The sequence below is a fragment of the Podarcis cretensis genome (assembly GCF_951804945.1).
Source record: "Podarcis cretensis genome assembly, chromosome: 2".
Lineage (NCBI taxonomy): Eukaryota > Metazoa > Chordata > Lepidosauria > Squamata > Lacertidae > Podarcis > Podarcis cretensis.
In genome coordinates, this window is record NC_137171.1 from 58,587,640 (window position 1) to 58,611,531 (window position 23,892).

Consider the following 23,892-nt stretch of genomic DNA (forward strand, 5'->3'; position numbering starts at 1 on the left):
AAATGATGGGGGTGTCACCTCCTCCAAGCCTGATAGTTAGGAACCATCTATCAGGAGACCATTTCCTAATATTTCCATCTAACATACCGCTTGCAAAGGAACAGCTGGACAGCACCTGTGATAGTATTTTATTTCCCACGGCTCATCCAAAACATTCCGACTTTTCATAGGTGCCTTCATTAATGATAACAGACAGCATGTGAACTTGTTTGAAAAAGTAATGGAAAGTTATATATAATAGAAATCAGCTATCCGCCAGGCAAGACAGTGGGAACTAAAATGTACACACACACACCCAACCAGTCTAACCATAGGAATATTGCTGTTAGGTTTACACCTCTTCTTGACAAGGGACTCTTTCAAGGCACACCAATTTCTAAAATAAAAATATAAAAACAAAACAGAACACAAAGTTAATGGACACTGGTGACCAGTGTTATCTAGATCCAGCTAGCCATTTATTGCCACCCCTTCAGTAGCTGAACAAAAAAAGCTTATAGAACAAAATTACCACGTACATGAGCTAAGTGTCTTATGACCTATCCACCAATGAATTGAGAAGTTTTTTTATTAATTTCTGTTTAAGACATCCATCATCCTTTTAAACAATACCCCGATTTAACTATTACAAGCAACCACCTCAATGTAGTATTAAATTATGAAACAATTTGTATCTTATATATACAGTCAGTGCTTTTTTCTGGGGGGGACACAGGGGTATGCATACCCCTAAACATTTTATGAATCTAAGTTTGGCCTCATTGAGGGGCAGTATTTCAATATGAGTAGGAAAATGAGAGTACCCCTAAACATTTTTAAAGGGAAAAAAGCACTGTATACAGTTATTTATTACTTCATAATTAAATGCTATTCCTTTAGGACAAACCTTTAATAATTGATCAGTGGTGGGTTTGTGGGTTTGTGTAGCCTGAATTCAGAAGGTGCATAGGAAAAAAGTGCTCTATTCTCTTGACTGCCTAAAAGTCAGTGCCATTACACACCCACACACCCTACAGGACTGTTGCTCTGTGCAAAATTTTTTATCAGGGTCCAGAACTGCTCCTTTCATACACAGATTGGGGGAATCATAACCCATACAGCACAATTTATAAAACCAAAATAGTACTTTTTCAGTTAGTTTTTTGAGCTGCTGAGTTTTCAAGGCTTTTTAATGATTCCTGGAATGTAAAGTTAAATCTTTCAAATTTCTGCTCATTTAGTAAAATCCAGATAGGGTTTTGCAGTTGCTAATTGCTACAAAGAGAAATGTGGATGCTGAAGCATGCCAGGATGCCTTACATAACCTGAAAAGTCTGCCTCTTAATATCAGATGTACAGGTCTAGTGGTGAGATGGTAGTTTATTCAGTGACGATGTAGTATATTAACATGGCATATGCCTAGAAATGGTTTGTTATTACTGTTATAAGAATTCCAAGGTCTCAAATATAAATTAAATGTTCAAAACTTTACAAGGCAAACACATGCATATGTATATAAGCCACGTGTCTGAAATAGTACAAGAGAGCAATCCTGAAGCCATTTTGACTCTCTCAAATATTTCTCTGCAAGGAGGAAGAAAATGAGGAAGCCTCCCCATTGTCTTTTGCTTACAAATCCTGTCTTAAAGGCATATTTGTGTATGAATAGGGTGAGCCTGTGACCTGCATACAGAAACTAAAGTATTAACCATCACAAAAGAATGACCAGACTGCCCAGGTAATGCAATCAGTGACTATTATCAGGTATTCTGGCTGACAGGATTTCTGCTGTAGACCACCTCCTGTGATGTATGTATGATGTTTTAGGGGGTGGTCTTGGGCTACAGGGTGCGCATTTTCAAAAGTCTATGTGCACCATTCTTCTGGGTTCTCTCCTCCCTCCTTTGTATGGTGAGTGGGGACCCTGTTGCAACAGTTTAATAAAGATCAGGCTTACTATCTGCTTTGCTTCTCAATATACTCTGGTCGGCCTCTGTTATTTTCTCCTATGGATAGGGAACCCACTTAAAGACTCTATACGGGCTCTTGGATACCCCATAAGGGAAAAGGAGCAGTTTTTTCTTATAACATTACTTTATTTCATTGCTGAGCCATGGATCAATCTGAGTCCTCAGAAATACCTTTTGTTGCATTTGGGTCGGGAATTGCCCTCTTTAAAATCCTCTCCCGTTCGCCAGTTGTGTATATAAAGCTTGTTTGCCTGGTCTCTCTTCATTTCTAACTTGTGGTGCACTCCAATCTTCTCTAGAGGGTGTGTCTTCACCAGAAGGACCAATGTGACTCATGATAACAGATGTAGGGAAAACATGGTCTTTGAGGACCATTAATTATATTGCTTCACCCATCCCCAGGGTTCCCATCACCAATGGCCTTGATGCTGCCAGTGACACCAGAAGCAGATGCCTCCCTCATTTCATGGCGGCAGCTGGACATTTCAATGCCTTCCCCCACACTTCCACACCACACAATGCCATTTTCACAGCTGACAATAATCCTGTATAAGTTGCAACATTGCTGCCACTGCCATCAAAGGACACAGGTAAGGCATGAGGGTTGGGAGGAGGCCTGCTGTCACAGCACTTCTCCAATATGCGGCAATACTTGCTGTCTGCTTCAGCAGGAATCCTGTTGCTGTACCATGCAGATAGATAGACATAAAAATTGCAAAAAGTGATTACAGTATAGAAAAGCCAATGGTCAGTGACGATGAGAATTGTAGTCCACCAACATCTAGGGGATACCCCATTAGCTACCAATGCTTAGTTTATTTTGAACTATGGTTTAATGCAACATTTTTAACAGGACCAGTGAATACTAGATAATGTTTTGTTTTTTGACTAGGTAAAGGTAAAGGTAAAGGTACCCCTGCCCATACGGGCCAGTCTTGACAGATTCTGGGGTTGTGCGCCCATCTCACTTAAGAGGCCAGGGGCCAGCGCTGTCCGGAGACACTTCCGGGTCACGTGGCCAGCGTGACATCGCTGCTCTGGCGAGCCAGAGCCGCACACGGAAACGCCGTTTACCTTCCCGCTGGTAAGCGGTCCCTATTTATCTACTTGCACCCGGAGGTGCTTTCGAACTGCTAGGTTGGCAGGCGCTGGGACCGAGCAGCGGGAGCGCACCCCGCCGCAGGGATTCGAACCGCCGACCTTTCGATCGGCAAGTCCTAGGCGCTGAGGCTTTAACCCACAGCGCCACCTGCGTCCCTGTTTTTTGACTACATGGAAACAATTCTTGACTTGCATAGTGGTACTTTGTCAATGCACTGCCCTCTGGCTTTGTATGAGATTATTCTACACTAGCCGTCAGTTCCTGCATACCAATTTATTTCATACCCATTGGGACTTCACAATTCAGTTATTCTTGCCTTTGGAAGAGCCAGGTTATAATACAGACTCCCTGAATTGCCTCTACAATTTCATGGACATTGCTTCTGACAACAACAATCATAAACCTTTTACAGTATGCTCCCAAATCCACTTATGGAGGTGTAATTGCATTTAGGATTGATTTCCACCATTGTGATAACTACATTTTAAATGGCGCCACTTCCTTACAATCTACCTAGCTCCTACACTTCCAGCACTCCCCCACCTGCTTTGAGCTCCTAAACAAAGCACTTGGCCTTCTTCTAGCAACAGGTTAGTTCCATCCTGAGTTAACTGGATCCACAGCATAGCCTATGTGAATTACTTCCAAATAATGCACTTTAGACAGACATGCCAGATTCCAATACTGAAATGAACTAATCTTCACAGCCTCTTCAATTCACATCATTCACTTGAAAACCAGTGCTTGCAGTCTTATCCTCAATCTTACTCAGAAGTAAAACTAATTAAGTACAAAGGGGTTTAATCCCATGTAAATGGATACAGGATTGCAGTCTAAAGCATTGGAAACCAAATGGGGTTACGCGGGTGGCGCTGTGGATTAAACCACAGAGCCTAGGGCTTGCTGATCAGAAGGTCGGCGGTTCAAATCCCCGTGATGGGGTGAGCTCCCATTGCTCGGTCCCTGCTCCTGCCAACCTAGCAGTTCGAAAGCACCTCAAAGTGCAAGTAGATAAATAGGTACCGCTCCAGCGGGAAGGTCGTTTCCGTGCGCTGCTCTGCTTCGCCAGAAGCGGCTTAGTCATGCTGGCCACATGACCCGGAAGCTCTACGCCGGCTCCCTCAGCCAATAAAGCGAGATGAGCGCCGCAACCCCAGAGTCGGTTATGACTGGACCTAATGGTCAGGGGTCCCTTTACCTTTACTGTACACATGCAAAGGATTGCATTGCACTATACATAAGTTAATTTTTAATTAAATACTGGGACTTTAGAAACACAAAAAGTACTGGATCAAAATAATCAGGACAGATAAAATGCCATATCCAGTCTTCTTCTCTCCCCTACTCCAATGTAAGATGATTTGTAGCTACAGGACAAACTAGAAAAAGATAACAGCCAGTCAAATGGGATTTTTTTATTTTTAAAAGCACTGGGCAACATCTGACACTTTGGAATTAATCTGGACCAAAATCAGATGCTATCACTTCTTCAGTGAGGAAGCAATAATTTATGAGGTGGCAACTATGTAAAAGAACCTACATAACCAGAAAATTAAATTAGTATGATTATGGTGTTGTTGCTTTTTGGAATCAACAAGGTCAATTATGTTTTGACTTATTATTCTCAGTAAAAAACCAATACAGTAATCCATTCTGAATCCTTACCAAGTGAATCATACTATACATTGATGAATAAAGAATTACATCATGCCGCAAATAGAAAAAAGTTTCACTTAAGTGAAAAAGGTGAATAACTACAATAACATATTAAGGCTGCAATCCTATTGCACAAGCCCATTGCACCAGAAGCAGCTTAGTCATGCTGGCCACATGACCCGGAAAAACTGTCTGCGGACAAACGCCGGCTCCCTCGGCCTGTAAAGCGAGATGAGCACCGCAACTCCAGAGTCGTCTGCGGCTGGACTTAACTGTCAGGGGTCATTTACCTTTACCTTTAACCATGTATACTAAGAAGTAAGTCCTATTTAATTCCATCAGCATTACTTCCAGATAAGTGGAGCTGGGATTGTAGCCTTCATCTACTCTCAAATGTGCATAGGTTTGCATCTTTAGGCTGTGATCCTGAAGGAGCCCATTTATATAAAGTCAAGGTTTTAAGGCTGCAATGCTTACCAGGATGTAAATCCTGCTGAACTGATTGACCATTTCTAAGTAAATGTGCTGCTGATGACTGCAGTCCATTATCTACAACCATCTGCACTAATCATTTTGGAGAAACACAATACACTGAACTCAGTGGACCTTATACTGTATTCAGAAAGCATTTATAGGTCATGTGTAGATCTAGGTTCTTAAACCAAGAATGGAAGAGATTCCTTTCCCCCATAAATATTGTAAAGTTATGGTGTCTGAAATCAGGAACAACTACTAACTAGACCCTCATATGTTGGTTTCTGTAATAAGGAGCACCTATCCCATACTATTTACTCAGTTTTTTAAAACCTGTTTTCTCACTCTGGACCTCTGACTTTTTAAATGAGTTTAGAATATGTTTTAGGGTATGTTTGTTTGTTTTTAAACTAGCATTAGTTTTTATTGCTCTATACTGTATTTTAATAATAATGAAATGTATTGTGGTTTTGTATTTTGCTTTCAGAGTTGCAACGAGAATTTCTGCTATACAGCAGCTATAGAAATGTAAAAAATCTTGTTGGACGAGTCTGTATTCAGACCAACCAAAAAGCCACGAAATTGTGGTAGGTGTTCCGAGTTATTCACAATACTTCATCAAGGTAAGATTTGTGACAGAGAGGCGAAAAACAAAAATACCCAAAAAAGTACAAACGGGAGGCTAAAATGTTGCAGCATAAGGTTAGTTTAAGAACCAAGCTCAAGATGGGTTTATTTTTGTTTTACATTTTGGCTGGCTCCAATAAAGGCATTTCCTCAACTTTGGATTTTAGATAAACAAGGCTACCTTTGCACTTTTATATAAGGATGTACAATAGTTGGTTAACAGTGCAACCCAAACCATTTCTACTTCGGAGAAAATTCAAAAGGGTAAGTAGAGCTAGGGCGGTAGCCTTAGCTAAGTAATAAACAACGATATTGTGACAGCTAAGAAATAAAGGGAACAATGATTTCCCGAAAAAACACCGTCACTACACTCTCCGACAACTCAACGCCTCCTGCCCGCACCGAGGCACACGCACGGCAGCCGCTGCTCCGCCTTCGAAGGCTGCTGTAGGCGAGATCTGCAAAATATATCCGCGCAGCAACCCGTGCCCTGCTGGAGGACAGGAGAGCCAATCACAGCGCAGGGCGACACCCTCGCGCTCAGAGAGCTAGAGAGAAAAAAGCCTTCTCACCCCCTTCAGGCCGGCGCAGTGGTACATCCCTAAGGCGTTCTGGGTCCCCTCCCCAAGCAGGCGCAGTGGTACAGCCGCGAAGGGCGGCTGGTTCCCTCCCCCACCGGCGGAGGGAGACGCCATTGCGGAGTTGTTTGTGAAGCAGCAGAGCGAGAGCAGGCGGCCGCCGGGGAGGGAGACGTCGGCGTTGCCAGCGGTGCTGAGGCCTTTTTTTTGGGAGGTGGGGAGGCCCGAGGATTCATTTGGCAGCCGAGGGGAGCGGGGAGCATCATGTCCACCCCAGCTAGGCGGAGGCTAATGAGAGATTTCAAGAGGTAAGCGCTCTTCCCCTTTCCTTCCTCCTCCCGAGAGCTCTGGCTGCTTCCCAGGGCCGGAATGCGCCCCCTCCCTCCCGCCTTCTCTGGAGGAGGAGGAGGAAGGGGTCCCCCCCTCGCTCTTGGGGACCCCCTTGGGAGAGCCTAGCTGCTCACCTTTGCCTTTTGCCCTTCCAGAGGAGCTGGGGGGGGGCTTTTTGTGTTTAGGGCGGAGGGGAAGAACAACTCTAGATTTCGCCTGTCCGTCTCTACCCCCCCAAAAAAACCTGCTGGGAGGACAAAGAGTTCAAGAGTTTCCACTTCCTCCCCTCGAAAAGATCTGCCCTTGCCCCGCACCCAGACTGCCCCCCACCCTCCCTCCTTCCCCTTCCCCTTCTGTTAAGAAGAAGAAAGTCAAGGTGCTTCTATAAGAACAAGGGTTGTGCTAGACAAAAGACTTAAGAAGCTTGCTGGGGTTTTTTCCTCTTCTCTCTTCAAAACAACCTCCCCTCCCCAAAATAAGAGAGAGGCCAAACTGATTCGAGAGACCATTCCCCTATTTTTTGGCTTTGACCGCCCTTTTGTAGAATACTTGTCTTGTTGATATAAGGGAGTTGGATTGAAATAGACTGGATTGACCACGTCACAGGTACAGATGAAGGCCCCCCCCAACTCAGGGGAATGACCTAGGGAGCCAGTTTGTTTATAGCATGGGACGTTATGCAAAATAGTGATTAGGTCACTGGTTTTAAGAAGTCGCCTCTTACCTGTTTTTTTCTATCCTGCACCCACCCCCACCCCTCCAAGTACTCAGCATGCAAGCTGCCTTTGGGGTTTGCCGAGTGTGAAAACGGGTTTGTTACATAAAAGCCACGGTAAATGGTATGCCCAAGAAATGATTTTCAATGGTTTGGTTTTCTTTTCTTTTTAAGGAAGGAAACTGGTAGGCCACAGAGCTGTATTAAATGCAAGCTTTGTTATTTCCGTTTAATAGAGTTTTTCTATGCTCTTCATCCACTGATCCCAAAGCATCTTGCCAATGTGATGCTTCAAAAATAAAAGAAGCCATTGTCACAGCCTCAGGTTACCCAGTGAGCCAACAGTGGAGCTGTAAATAAAACTCCTTCCAGTCCAGTGTCCCCCTCTTTCGTTTAGCTATGTTGAATCTTTTAATCCCCAAGGATCTGCTCCAGAGTAGAGTTTCAGTGCATTTGGTATTCTCTCTACTCTGTTCCCTTATGACTTGGACTATTCAAAGAGAATTGGTATATGAATTATTTCTCAGAAATATAAACTCTTTAAAAGGCTGGCCTGTGAATTCCATAGCTTCCTGGGTAGGGAGGGATAGGGGAAATGGTGGAGATAAACATTCAATTTTTAAATTTTTGCTATATAACCAGCTGTGTTCTTCAAAAGCAGGGAGAATGCTGGCTGTGCTTAAGTGAATGCGATGATTTTAGTCGTGGCTTATAGAAGATGCTAACTTTCTCACACTGAAGTTGTTTGTGCCTATTACAATGGAGGCTTGTGTTGTTTCCGTGTTTGTTTAGGGCTGCTTCCTATAATTGCTCTTTGCCTCTTAGCTTTTACTGACATCTGGAGGCATCTGTGAAGGTTATGCTGAAGTTGGCAAAATAATGGCCATTTTATTTTCTCAAGCAGGTTGCCAAGAAAGACATCCTATCCAAATATGCTTTTCCTGGCACTGCAAATGGATTCTACAAAGAAACCTGTGCATATTCTATCAAATTACAATATGTACATTGAATACTTAAATATTGTTTAGATAACATTACACAGGAACTATTACAGCATGGATGTTGTTAAGTGTACAGACAGCTATATGGTCTCCAATTTTGCTTAAATTTGGAATTAATAGAGGAGTAAAGAAACAAAATAATTGTATGAACAGGTGAACATTTTAAGATGGGATCCAGTTGCTGCTGAATTGCCATAGGACTGCAGATAGTTGTATTTCCCCAGTATGGCAAATGTGGTTATGCTATGCCACAGAATGGGTTGGTGCTGTGACACGGTGGCCGTATCCAACAATGCAGTATTGCACAAAGCTGTGATCCTGAACTGTTTTCTTGAATGCATTCCATTGAAATCAGCAAGGCTTACTTTGAAATAAATGTATCGGAATTAATTTCAGGAACTGAACTTACTTATACATTCCTCAGTCAAGCTAAATTTCACTATGGGAACTAGGCCTTTATACTTCCAGGTTAGTTTTAATAATTGTTTTACTGGTTTCACTATACTGACTTAAATTTTAAAATCTGCCCTAAGGCAACTTGTGTTGCATCTGGAACAACATGAAAAATTATGACCCCAGAACCAAGCAATATTTTCACCAAGGCACCAGTGTTTTGAAAACTGACACAAAAGTTAGAAAGGTTATGATTAGAAATTAAACTGCACTTAACTTGCTAGTTGTTTTTTTAAAATCCAGTGTTGTGTGAGCTAGGATAGTCCTTTTGAAAGAGGACATAAAATGCACTAACTATAAGGGATCCTTAGCCTAGACATTTGTTAAACAACTCCACGTAACACTATTGATGAAGACATTTTAACTACTGAATAGGGAAATATCTGGCACTAGAAATCTCAAAATGGAATGTGTTTGTTTCAAAGTGCATGCTAGATAGCTGGTTTGACATAGAAACTGGGATTCATGTCAGGAAACACTTAGTTCAAAGCTCGCCTCAACTGTTTTAAATATTCTTGGATAACGTATGTGAAGTGTTTTGAACATTTGAAATTTTCTATATAAATGTTGAGTATTTGGCACTCAAGCCATCTGAGTTAAGGAAGGTATATTTTGCTTAAGTCTTATTTCATTTAGGCTGACTTAGTAGTAAATGGCATCCTTGCTCCCTCTAATCTTCAATTAACTCTGTTTGCATGTGAAATCCCAGTCAGGGCTGCAAAATCTTCATAGCTGAAGGCTTTTCACGGCATGGTGTTCATGAAGCTTCAAGAACCAAAGCTATCTCTGAACAGCACATGGGGCTTAATGCTTTTGCTGAGACACTGGCATGCAAGCTGGCTATCATGTAGCAAGAAGTCACGTTCCTTTGCTCTCCAGCCAAGGTTTTAGGTAGCTTGTGCTGTTGACATTAAACTGATTGAACTGAGCATGCTCCAAGAAGAGAGCTGTATAAATGCAGGGTAGTTTTAAGGGCAAGGAACTGTATGTAGACTGACAATGCAGCATGCTGTTAATTTGCTGTTATTCCTAATGCCACTCTGTTGCAAGTCTTCCTTCCCAATACAGTGGTTGTGGGAATATGGTCATTTGTCCAAGTGGTACCTCGGGTTAAGTACTTAATTCGTTCCGGAGGTCCTTACTTAACCTGAAACTGTTCTTAACCTGAAGCACCACTTTAACTAATGGGGCCTCCTGCTGCTTGCGCGCTGCCAGAGCACGATTTCTGTTCTCATCCTGAAGCAAAGTTCTTAACCTGAAGCACTATTTCTAGGTTAGAGGAGTCTGTAACCTGAAGTGTATGTAACCTGAAGCGTATGTAACCCGAAGTACCATTGTAAATGGAAATGTACTTTTTGATGTGAGGGCTACTGACAGAGAATTATTTCAGTGTCTTAAATCTCTAATTTTCCTCTGCAAAATGTTGCAAACTCTTAAATAAACATGATTAACAGACTATCACTAATATTGCAGTTCTGCTGTAAAAATGTCCGTATACAATACTGGCATAACAAGGCAAGCTCTTGTGTTACATAAAGTAAGCGTGTGGAGGTCATATTTGCCACATGGAAGGAGTTCACTCTGTCTCTTCAGCTTTTCTTTAAGAGATGTCCCTGCATGTAATCCAGCTTGAGGAACTGAGTGACTTTAAAAAAAGATGCATCTTGACCATGTTGGGACTTTTTTTTTTTTTAATGGAGTAACATATGGAGGTGGGTTGAAATGGGCTGGCACAGCACACTCTGAAATCAAATTGTTCCACCAACCAAAATAGAACAGCACTGTCTCACTACAGATATTATGAATGATCATCATTTCTCTACTGAAAACCCAGATAAAATATATTTCTGTAGTGTACACAATCTCAAAACCAGAGCAACATAAATAAAATTGAAGCAAAATACATTTAGGAAGCTTAAGTAGAGTCTGGGTCACCTGACAAGGTTATGAAAACTATGAATTATTTCCATGGGAAAGCTTGCTGAAATAGTGACATAATAACGCAAGTTGGCACCTAAGACTCATTACAGATGATGTCTACTTGCTTTCATTAGGTATAGAGTTCCATAATCCCATGCCATCACTATAAATTCACAATTTCTTGTTGAGGATAGCCAGGCACCATTTGACAAGTCTTATGTGGCAGGATACAAAGTTCAAGCAGGGGTTATGGAATAGGGCAGTATTTGAAGTACACTGGCCTTAGGTTGTTTAGAACTTCATATACCAATAGTAAGAACTTGAAGAAAGATAATCAGCATGTGATAGCCAGTGCAGCTCCCTCAACACAGGTGTTAGTTTGTTGGTAGCCAACACCCAATAGCAACCGGGCTGTGGAATTCTGCACCAGCTGCAGCTTTCATACCAGCCTCAAGGGTAGCCCAACATAAAGCGCATTACGTTAGTCTATCCTAAAGGTCACCAGTGCATGAGCCACCATAGTGGAGCTAACCCACAGCTGACAAACCAGCTGAATAAAGGGTCTTGATTTCGCCTGATGTTTCAGTAATGTTCTGTGTTTCAAACAGACATAATTTATGGCTTCAGTAGATACTTGCCAATATGTAAACAAATAACAGTTCATTTTCCGTATAGTTATCTTCAAGTGATGGTCTGAATGCTCATGAGAAGGACACAGCTTGCTGGTAGAGCATCTGTTTGGATGCAGATGGTCCCTGCCTCAGTACCCAGCAATAGCCACCGCAAAGCTGATCTCAGGTTGACTACCAACACTACTTACGTGGTGGCATAAGTGAACAGACAAGCTTTGCTTACATCAGGCACCAGAAGTGCTAAGCCTGAGAAAAGATGTGCAAGTGTCCCCAACTCTCCTCCTCTTACAAGTGTAGAAAAGAGGATAATCATCATAGACACCTATACAGTTAAAGTAAATTAGACAAAATATGAGTGTTTTCTGTGCTGAAATGTAAAAGAATGAGTGCAGAAGATTAGGTTGGCAACAAGGAACTTCAGTCCAGGATTGTGGTAAGGACTGAACCTTGGTGGCAGAGCATATTTTTTGCATATAAACATTCTCGGGTTCAGCCCCCCAAGAACTCCAGGTAGGGCTGGGAATGTCCCATGCCTGAAACCCAAGACAGCCATTATCAGTTAGTGTAGACAATACTGAACTAGATAAGACTCATTTTCAGGCTGCTTCCTATGTTCCACAGAATGCTGGCTGACCACTGAGGAGACAGAAAACCAGATGGGAGGAGGAATTGGTGGAATATCATAAAGGAAGGCATGGCTGATAGGCTGGCTGGCTGGAATAGTGTGTATGCACTATTTTAATGTCTCCATGCATTCTGCTTTCTTCTTTAAAGATTACAGGAAGATCCACCCGTGGGGGTCAGTGGTGCACCATCTGAGAACAACATAATGCAATGGAATGCAGTTATTTTTGGGTAAGTGAGCCTTACCTTCATTATAAAGGAAATGAATGAATACATTCTAAGTTATTTATTTTCTGTGTCACTTTCACAAATGGTAAATCATGACTGAAACATTTGAGCACATCATTGGAAACAGATTGTTAAGGGCCCAGTCTTGCACTCCAGAGTATTCAGTCTAACAGGGCAACATGGAACATACAGGATAGGATTCAACTAATAAGCCCCACCAGTGGAAGCCCATGCAAGGACTTCTGCTAGCTCAGCGGGGCTTCCCCCTCTCCTACCTTGCACACACACATGCCCAAAGTGGGGGTGGGGGTAGGGTCAGGCGAACCCCCTGAACAACATGCAGGGGAAGGGGCACAAATGTTTGTGTTGATGGAGCAATCTGTTTAGCACTAAATTGAATCCCTCTCAAATCATTCTCTTTTAAGCTTTCTTATGATATAGCATGTAATTGTACAAGCATGGCGCTTTTAATTGAGAGTGGAACAAGCTGAGCACTTTGGCTGAAAATTCCAGTGAATGTATTGTCTCAAATTATAGCTTTGCAAGTGAGACTCTTTGCAGAGGCACTGCAATATCTAGAGTTTGGGAATCAAATATATTTTCAGTAACACATTTCTGTACCAAGCTACTGGCCATTGCTTTATGGGAACCTAAATGGCAGAAAATAGCTTGTGAGTTCTGTTTGTTCATTTACAGTTAAGGAATAATTAATTTGTATTATGTCTCTTTCCAGGCCAGAAGGTACTCCCTTTGAAGATGGTAAGCTTTTAAAACATTTTTTGCTTCTGGTAGCTTTTCTGAAATTTAGAATCTAAGCACAGGAATCTTGCATTACGTTGCCATATGTTACCTGTAATAGTTGTCTGATATTGTTATATTGAGGATAACATTCCACTTGTAGTAGCAATACATGTAAGCAAAGGTAAAGGAGCCCTGACAGTTAAGTCCAGTCAAAGGCGACTTTGGGGTGCAGCGCTCATCTCACTTCAGGCCGAGTGAGCTAGCGTTTGTCTGCAAACAGCTTTCCGGGTCATGTGGCCAGCATGACTAAACCACATCTGGCACAACAGGACACAGTGATGATTGCCAGAGCACATGGAAACACCGTTTGCCTTCCTGTGGCAGCAGTACCTATTTACCTACTTGCACTGGTATGCTTTCGAATTGCTAGGTTGGCAGAAGCTGGGATAGAGCAATGGGAACTAACCCCATCATGCATATTCGAACTACTGACCTTCCAGTTGGGAAGCCCAAGAGGTTCGGTGGTTTAGACCACAGTACCACTTGCTCCCTACCCGTAATACATGTAAACCTTGTTAACAAAAACCAACTACCTGTTTTAAAGCCCATTATTCTTACAGTGCCTATTAGCAAGAAGTCCTAGTACTTTAAATCATGTAAATTTACTTGTTTGACCACAATACTAAGGCTGCAGTCCAAACCCAACTCACCTTGGAGTAAGTCACATTGAAGTCAACAAAACTTACTTTTCAGTAGACCTGTTTAGGATTGCACTGTACAATATAAATAAAATCCACTTAGTTAAAAGGGTCTTTTATCATTTAGGTTTGCAGCTCGAGAACACAAAGTGCTAATCAGTCTGATGGTTTCATGAAGTAGGTTGTCACATCCCTAATCTAAAATTGGGTCATCTGGAGAAGTTATAAATTAACCATGACGGACAATTTGGAAATATTTTAATGCTTGAATTTGCAGCTGGTTCTACTGGAGCTCCCTCTGACTATTCCAAAATTCCTATCTCCAGTGACAATTGCATATTTGCCAAAATGGAGACCCTGACATAACACAGGGATCCAAAGAACCCCGAGACAGATTCTGTTTGTTCAATTGAACTTTGGACTTGTATTTCTTGAATAGAACTCCCCCACAACACATGGAAAATAGATTTTGAAATTTTGTTGTTCCCCCCCTCCCCCCCCCAAAATATTACTGAGCATGCCCAAGACCTTGGGCATCGCTAAAGTAGCTATTTGGCTTTTAGCCACAGTTTCCATCAACAAGGCACTTAGGCGTAGAATAAAGCAGTCAGACATAATTGTTGATGGACAGCTTGGGTGTCTTCCAAATGTGATATTCAACTGGGAAAGAGTGGGCCCACGGGGTGGTGTGAGTGTGTGTGTGTGTGCGAGAGAGAGAGAGAGAGAGAGAGAGAGAGAGAGAGAGAGAGAAAGCGTGCGATAGCCCCACTCAAGGATAGTACCTAAAACCAGACCTTCAGTATGATTTTGAGCTTTATTCAGTAGAGCCTGCTAAGATTTGGGGAGAAGTTCACATTAGTTCATTCCAACATTTTTCATGCTTTTTTTGGTAATGCCTGGCTTTGCCCATAGCACATGATCCTGATTCCTCTTTTGATACTGAAAATAAAAACAACTTCACGTTCCCTTGAACTGATCTGTATATAAAACTGTCTCGGTGAAAATAACCACAGTAAAGTATATGGCTGTTCTTGCAGTGTGAAGCAGACTTAAAGCCACCTGTTTATCACTCTCTAGTGTTGTGTCTTGAACAGGGTTGTTTTTTTAAAGTTGAATTTCCAAAATTTTGTGTGGGTGTTTCCTCCCCACCTTTTGTTTAAGATCTGTATTGGTCTTATTTAGAACTAGTATATAAGTGTTTCCTGCAAACTTGTAAGTCTTAATGACCATAGAGCTGTTCTGTGCTCATACTGATTATTCTGGTTCACACTAGAAGGTAAAGTGGATGAGACTTGGGTGTCCTACAAAAAAAATCAGCGGAAGGTTCAACTTCCTGTAACCTGTCATATTTTGTGTGTGTGTTTTAAACTTGATTCTGTCAGTTGTAGTTGAAAAGGTGGGGCAAAGCAGTTTTTTGTAGAGCGTCAAGATAATTTCTGCTTAGCACCTGTAGTGAAGTAAATGGCTACTTACAAGCTCCAGACACCTGAGGCTCTCAGGTATAGCCCAGGGGAACTTGTTAGTGCAGGGAAAACGCAGGCTGTCATCACAAAAATGACGGCAAATGTTTCTGATAATCTATTTGATGGTAAGTTGTTTGTCTCTGACCCAGCCCATAGATTCTGTTAGCTTTTGATACCCAGTTGGATGTAGTGAGGGCTTCAAGGCTGTTAGCTGAATGTTGACGGTTCTCTTTTTTTTTAAGTGTCCCTTTCTCAATGCGAAAAACACACAAAAGCAGCAAAAATAGAGGCATGCTTCAAATTACTGCTGAAAATGTAGGTACTAGAAGCCTAAGAGAATGTTACTTCTTTCAAAATAAAATTATGGCTGAGGTCAATGGGCCTTGTAATCCAAAATGTTTGGAGGGCACCAGGTTGCTCCAGAAAAAAAGAAAGAAAAGCACACCTGTACTTACTGTCCTGGGAGCAAGTTTTCTTTTGAAACATTGGCATTTTTAGACATATAGGCATGCAACTCCTCATTTGTGTATAGTGCTTCGTCCTCAACTGCCCAGCTTTTTTTCTTTTTGTTTTCTCCAAGGATGTGTTTGATTGTGCTGGATAATTTCAGGCCAATTTACACATTCAGCTTCTGTCCCCACATAGAACACATTATTACAGTATTTTTAGAAACAGTGTGAAATGCATGAGTTCAGATCCTTGAAATGTATCTGTATCTCACATATATGTATGTGTGTGTGAAAGAGAGAAATATCACATGATGATCTCGAGCATAGATTTCATGCTGCTTTCTTCACAGAAATACTTTCATTGTAGTAAATGTATAATGTATGAAGACCTGTTCATTAGAACAGTTAATCAGCACCAGCTTAAAATGCCTGTTATGTAACTCATAAATATCTGAGCTGAATAGGTTTGCCAGACATTTATCTAACTCCATTTGTGTTTGGTTTTTAATACCAAACCAATGTTACATTTTCAACCTGTGGAAATTCAAAAGGAATATACCTGATTCATCTGCATATTTTTCTACACAGTTTTAGATTCTACTCCATATTCTCTTGAGCAGGCTGCTAAGATACTCTCAGGATGCTGATGTTATTTCTATTCATAGCTGTGTACTGCAGCATTTTATTAACTCTAAAAATAATGTTAGACTAAGTGTTTATTTTTATTTCAAGAGTAGTAGCCCTCTTGTTAATCATAAGTGCTTTTGAAAGGAATTAGTTTTTCCGCTATATATTTGCGATCTTAAGATGTTTGTAATAGCTTTGTTACATAACTCTAAACTGCCTTATGAGATGGGATACAAATGTATTAAATAAAATGTCATGTTTAGGCTTTTAAAAGCAGCTTCATCTACATGATTTGTTCTTGTTTGTTTCCCTTTCCGCCCCTTTCTCTCTTTTTTTACAGGTACCTTTAAACTAGTAATAGAATTTTCAGAAGAATATCCAAATAAGCCTCCAACTGTTCGGTTTTTATCAAAAATGTTTCATCCCAATGGTAAGTTTTCATGAAGAATATGTAAAAACCTTAGGTGCAAGCATGTGCCCTCTGACTTTTAACAAAGTTTTAATATCCATATCAATTGCTGAAGGTAATTGTCATGGCAACTACTTAACACAGAAATTCTTCACAGCCTGCAGCCAATACTTTCATTAAAATAATATCTGAACACTGAACAGCCATGTCATACTGGCAGTCAGAAAAATAAATGGAAACTAATTAAGTTTAGAAATAGTTTGTTCTATTAGAGACCAAAAGAACTTCCTGATTAAGGGAATTGCTTTGGAGGGTACAGTGGGGAATGGGGAAGATACATTGCATGAGTGGCCACCTCTGTTGGATCCAGCCCCCTACATCTGCAAAATCCCAAGCCTTAATGAATTTTGCAGCTGGAGCTGTAATCTTCCTTAATATCTGTGCTCCTTTTTGGAAGCTTTCTGTCTCAAAATTTGTTGCTGAATCCTCTGTGTATAGCATATGGCTGCTTCTCTTTTAGGCAAGGAGAGCTCAGTTAACAGGGAGCAGTATTGATGCTGTCCAAGCACTGATTCAATCATTTGACAAGACATTGAGGCCCTGTGTACAATATTTTTGAAAACTTTCCTCCCATTCTTCCTGTAGCCTAAGCAACTTGCTGTTCATCAGCTGAAGAGTGAGGAGGAATGAGAGATTGTTCTTACTGCGATGTCAAATGTAGCTAGACAATATACACTGTTTTAAAGAGAGACAGTGAGCCTACAAGCCCATAATGTGAAGGAGGATTGATCCTCCTTTTGGAGAGGAACTTTTATGTCCCTGCTCAGTGTGTGTAACTAACATACGCATAGAGGAACTCTGATTTGTGACCCATATATTTTAACTTTGTTAGGAAGATTGGTTAGAGATAAAGTGAGAGGATTCCTCTTCTGTTGCTACAAATCAAAGGAAACAGAACACCTTTCATATAATTATCTTCAGATTTTGCATTGGGATTGTTATGAGTCATGAGTTTCCATCAGCACATTGAACTGCAGAAAAACCCGTCTTGGGAACGAGAATTTCACTTTGATTTTCTTCCTGCCCAAAAGTGAACAATAAATAAATGGATGCTACCTCCCAAAATGCCTAGTGACCAGTACTTCTAACCTGTGCCCACACAAGATTAACTGCAGGTTGCCTCATAGGTGAAAAGTTAGTGTGCAATATGCTCTTCTATATATTTTCTGCAGCATGAGCTATGCATGTTTATGAAGATTTCAATATGAATTAAAATGCTGAACTTTTGGAGAAATGCATCACCCGTTCACATGTAGCATTAAACTGGCATATACTTGAAATAACAGTGGTATAATTTTAAAACCTTCTTTTCATTTTAGTATATGCAGATGGTAGCATATGTTTAGATATCCTTCAGAATCGCTGGAGTCCTACGTATGATGTCTCATCTATTTTAACCTCAATTCAGGTAATCTTAGTAAATAACATACTGCTCTTCATAGTAGTCTACTCATCTGAGAAGCTGATGGGGAAAATTGCTGATGAAGATTGAGTCCTTTCTATCTTGAGCAATTTATTACAGTAAATATTTTGAACTATTTCTAGTAACTGTATGGCTACTCATTTTGTCTGAAGTGCTTGTCAAAAGGATTCAGTTATTTTTCTTTTACTGTATCAGTTTAGATGTAATATTAAATGTAAATGTTGCAAGAACAGGGCCTGGGCTTGTTGTAACCCTCAAACATGGCATTCTACTCTGGTTAGATCTCTTCATTTTGATGGCTGCTGCTTTATATTCCACCCCCAATTTTGGCTTCCTTTTCTCTTTCCAGTCGCTGCTTGACGAACCCAATCCAAATAGTCCTGCCAACAGTCAGGCTGCACAACTTTATCAGGAAAACAAGCGTGAATATGAAAAAAGAGTTTCGGCTATTGTTGAACAAAGTTGGAATGATTCATAAGAGATAACTACTTCATTAACCGACATCCTCATAATCATCATGTACAATTTAACTCGCGATAGGAAATGCTATCAGAACTTCTCAAGTGCCACGTTTGACTTGCATACAGATGTGTTTGCAAAAATAAGCCCTTCAGTTTCAAAACTCTAAAAGCTTGTGTACCTTGATTAATGTACTTTCTATTGCATGTTATGACCTAAGTTATTGCTACATAAATTTGTAATATATCCTGTTTGTATTTTTTTCAAAGTGTATAATGTTGGTGTGAAGTTTTCATGACAGAATATACATATTTTGTAAATCTGTACTTTTTTCAAAATATTGAATGCCTTATTTTTGAATTCTTTAGATTTATAAATTGGACAAAAATCACTTAACAGAGTTTTATATATAAAATATTTCATGTAAAGCTGAAATACATAACCTCAGTGCAAGACATTTTTCTGTCACTTCTTTCAAGTTTTCCATGGGCTCACAGATCGCTTGCATGCAGATCTAACTACAAAAATACATTGTTAAGATGTAAGATGCCCTTTCATGTGTGCAGTCTAAAATTCTGCCTAGGTAATATTTTTCCCCCCACCAGTGTTGGAAGAACTTTACAGTTCTCAGCACTTTGGTGTGGTAGAGAAGTACTTGGAGCTCCATTTTTTTTTCAACACAGTTTTTGACATTATTTACGTTTTCTTATATGGTGCTCTCTCTTTGGGGAGCTTGGTACATAAGCTGCCTTTTGCCAGTCATGCAAGATAGGATAAAGTGGCAAAAAAGATGGACATGCCACTCAAGACATGCAACTCACAAATAAGTGCCCCATATCCAAACTTAACACTAGTCATTACATTGGCGACTCTTAACTGGCCAAAACCATTCACAGCAGAGCCAGTGGACAAGGTGCAGAGAGTGCTGCCATTCACTAATGCATTGCCATAGCTATGTATATGCCCGAACAACTGAGTTTTAATCACATGCAGGCGGTAATTCTGCCTTGTATCTCATTTTACCTCTGCTTAAAGAAAGCTCTTTGCTCAGAGGAGAGAGGAAGTTCTGTGAATGGAAAGCCAAATCTTTCCAGGTTACCTTTCATGCAGTTCCATAGTAGATTTGGGAGGGGGAGAGAAAGGAGAAGCAGTAAAAATGGCTTTCCTGCCTTCTGTGAGTAGAGGGACACCATGAGATGCAGCCTTTGGTTAACTTGCTTATTGTAGGCAAAATCTGGAACTACATCAATACAGCAAGGTTTCCAGTTTAACAGAATCTAAACCTGTTTCAAATGGAGATTGAGGAAAACAGGATGGCTCTAACGACCAGGTCACTTTTTATCAATGGGACTTCTTCCTACATGATGGGTATGAGCAAGTACAAGAAATCCTTTGCATAGATGCTTCCCGTTTGCTTATTACATTATTATCCCACCTTTTCAGTAAATGGGTCTTAAGATGCCTAACAATAGCAGTACAATAGAACAGCAACAAAATAAAATCAAGGCAGGAGAAACAGTTTCCAACCTCTTGAAAACCAGTTAAAACAAACATCAACATAACTAAAAAGCCAGATGTTGAGTCTAAGGCCTGTATAAATGAAAATGTACTTGCCTGCTGGTGGTAGTTCGTCAAGCCTGGTTAGCCCCTTCCTTTTCCTTGGCAAGGCATTCAAGAGCCTGCAAGCAGCAGGTGAAAAGGTCCTCTTTTTTAGTTCCCATCAAATGCGCTTCATATGGTGGAAAATGCAGACTTTCAGATGACACGGTCCCAAGTCGTTTAGGACTTCACAGGCCACACAACTCGCACTTTGGGTTTTACCTAGAAACAGACTTGCTAGCCTATGAAGTTGCGAAAGCGTGGGAACTACATGCCCCTGACAGCTGGCCCCCCTCACTGGGTGCAGCCCGCAAAACCAACTTGAGCTTCTGAATACTCTTCAGAGACCGTCTCATGTGGAGTGTCACAGTTGTCCAAATGAGATTTAAGTAAGTTACGTGCTAACGATGGCCTGATACTGCAAGGAACAGGCACAGTTTTTGCACTAACCTTAGCTGTGCAAAAGTGCTGCTGCATGCTGTCAAAACCCATCCAGGCTCGGGGTTGATTGCAAAGGTACACCTGAACTATAAGTCCAGAGGGAGTGCAGCCCTATCCAAGGCTGATTGAAAACCCAGCTATCTTCCAACCAGCCAGGAGCATTCTGTCCTGTGTGGTTTAAGCTTCAGTTTGCCCTCATTAAGTCTGTTACTGAATCAGGCTTTCATTCAGAACTTGAACAGTTTCCATGGATTTAAACGTAAAAGGTAAAAGTTTTGGGTACTGTCAGAATACTGGTGATAGCAAAATTTTGCTGAGTTAAGGTATTTTTATAAAAATAAATAAATTAATATTTCCAGTGTCACATGGTGAGAAATTCAAAACTAAGGAAAAGTATGATATGGTTTTATTTATTTAATACCCTTAAAGAATCCTGAAAGTTCAGATGCATTTAGTACTTTATGGTTTAAGGAACTGGAATCCTAGATCATTTCAGTTGCAAAATTCAATTGTATAGTTACAATTCTGAAACAAGTTGTTAAAAAAAAATCCTACTATGACTTTGAAAACTCAGATTTATGAAAGACACAACATTAATAGTAATATCAAATACTAGGAAATGTTCTGAATTTACCTTCATATGTACTCTGGTGAACATGGTGGGAAACGATTTGTACAAAATCACCGGCTAGAAGTACAATTCTTTAATAACCAAAGTAGAAAGTACAAGACTTCTCTTTTGTGCTCTATCATTGCAGCTATTTCACAAGCATCTAATTCAGTTTTCCTTAACTGCTATGCATGTGTGATCTTTGTTTTGGTTAAGATTATGTTACTTCTATATAAATAGCACCCATGTACTGATATCAGAATACATGTTACTATAACAACCTTCTCATTAACAGGCATACTAGGTCATTTAAGTCCTGCCTTTGCTAAATGAAAGATAAACACTACCTTGGCTAAAGAATATGCTTGCTTGGTGAATTGTAGGAATGGAAACTCTAAAAAGGATTGGGAAATGTTATCAAATTCTCAGTGGCTAACCTTTTTATAGAAGGCCAGGAAAGATGTGGTGGCAATACAAACAATCACTTGCATTACATTAAAGAAGGACTTTAATATTCTCTCACAATAATAGGTGTAAAAGCAGATTAAGATAGTGCAAGTTTACAACCCAACAGTAGGAAAAGGGGCTTCACAATTAACTAGTGGTATTAGGGTGGGTATTTTTGGCTATCAGTAATGGTTGCTGGGATAAGAAAATGATAAAATGTGAGTGGGTTTGGGGATTTTTAAAATATATTTTTTAAAGAAAATAAACACAGAAATTTTCTCCTTGCCAACCACAGTCCATGTCCCTACGTCAGAGGTCATACGCTTTCTAGGGAGCCTCACAGTAATAAAGCAGTAATTTTCTGCTGCTTCTTTCCATAGTTCAAATTCCTGTCATAACTTTTACTCATAAAAGTTATTGGTAGGTTAGAACTGTACAACCAAAGAGAAAATGCAGATAAGATGAATTGTGCTTAGCATGAACTGCAAGTGAGGCAGACAAAATTGAGAATATCTTTCCAGAGTCAGGTGGGGGTGGTAGAGAATATTTCCCCCCACCAACCCTGGATCAAACCTGTGAGAACATGTAATAGAGTCTGTTTCCAGGGAAGACAGGCAATACCTGCTAGATCAGGTGTGGAGAACCTTTGTTCCTCTCCATGTGTTGCTGAATCCAAGCAAGCATGGGAGTTATAGCAACACCAGGAGGGCCATAGGCTCCTTACACCTGACCCAGGTAGCAGTTTCCTATGTTCTGAAATGTGGCAGAGTGTACTCTCCATGTGACAACTCCACACAGGGGAGCTGTGCTACTGGTAGCAGCAGGGGAAAGGAATCTCCTAGCCTAATATGACAGCAGGCCTCTGGTAGTAGTGACATAGGTACATTTGGAAGCACTTTGCCAGCAAGCATGTCAAACGGACCTGACAGTCTTTCCCCCACATGAATAGCCACTACAGATGAGGTGATTGGGAGCAGAGGGCAATTAACCCTTTTCCTGCTTTGTTTATCCACTCTAAATGATCACATGTGGTTTCATTTGGAATGCTGTGAGGGAAAGCCACTCGCATGGAAGGCACTTTCAGAACAGAGAAAGGTGAGGTGAGGTAGGAAAGCAAAGTGCTCCTCACTGTCCCCCTTCCCTCTGCCCCCTGACTGTCACATATCATCAACCTCCTGGAAGTTCTTCAAACCGAAAGAACAGTTATGGCACTGTTACAGACCGTCCAAGTGTTAATGTCTACATCTCAAGCTGAAGTTTGTGTGTGTGGAACATAGAAACTAAGCTTTTGCATTTTTATGTAGCCAATCTTCTTTATATAAAAAAAAACGTTTTCCTTTCTCAGTCCCTATATGTAGAAACAGTCGGTGGCCAGTTAGTGTGCTCTTCCCTCTCAATGACCAAGTCACACAAATATCAATTTTGCCTGACCATTAACAAGCTACCATACAACAACAACAACGGAGATGTAATATATGAAGAACCCTAAGAACTGGAACCAGATAGCAGGCTCATTGCTTTGTTGTTGTTGTTTAGTTTAGTCGTGTCCGACTCTTCGTGACCCCATGGCCCAGAGCACGCCAGGCACTCCTGTCTTCCACTGCCTCCCGCAGTTTAGTCAAACTCATGCTGGTAGCTCCGAGAACACTATCCAACCATCTCATCCTCTGTCATCCCCTTCTCCTTGTGCCCTCCATCTTTCCCAACATCAGGGTCTTTTCCAGGGAGTCTTCTCTTCTTATGAGGTGGCCAAAGTATTGGAGCCTCAGCTTCACAATCTGTCCTTCCAGTGAGCATATCATTTACCATGGGAAAATAGGTGTGAGTAACTGACACAGAACCTGCCTTGTGCTCCCACCTTTCTCTTTATTTTGGTATGGCAGTAGCACTAACATTTTTATTTTCCTGCAATGTGGTATGTATAGAGACCAGCCATGCAGGCCTAGGGTTCCTTTCAATACTCCTTATAGGCTGTCTGGCAGTGAGCCACAAATACCCCGACAGCAGCAGTTATAGAAGTGCTGACTGAGCCTGAGCAGCTAGACTTGCCAGTGCTGCCATTTTCTTTCCTACAAAATGCAGTGAGCTTCACAGAATCATAGAATTGTAGAGTTGGAAGAGACTATGAGGGGAATCTAGTCCAACCCTCTGCAATGTAGAAATTTCAGCTAAAGCAG

At 40.9% G+C, this 23,892-nt stretch overlaps 1 protein-coding gene across 1 annotated transcript; it reads left to right on the forward strand.

The window, feature by feature from the left end:
- The first annotated feature begins 6,503 nt into the window (after positions 1-6,503).
- UBE2B (ubiquitin conjugating enzyme E2 B) lies at positions 6,504-19,075 on the forward strand. Its single transcript, XM_079967770.1, has 6 exons — positions 6,504-6,694; positions 12,212-12,292; positions 13,023-13,048; positions 16,608-16,697; positions 18,056-18,144; positions 18,509-19,075. The coding sequence occupies exons 1-6, from the start codon at positions 6,651-6,653 to the stop codon at positions 18,635-18,637; spliced, it is 459 nt and encodes a 152-aa protein (XP_079823896.1). The 5' UTR covers positions 6,504-6,650; the 3' UTR covers positions 18,638-19,075.
- The last annotated feature ends 4,817 nt before the right edge of the window (positions 19,076-23,892 follow it).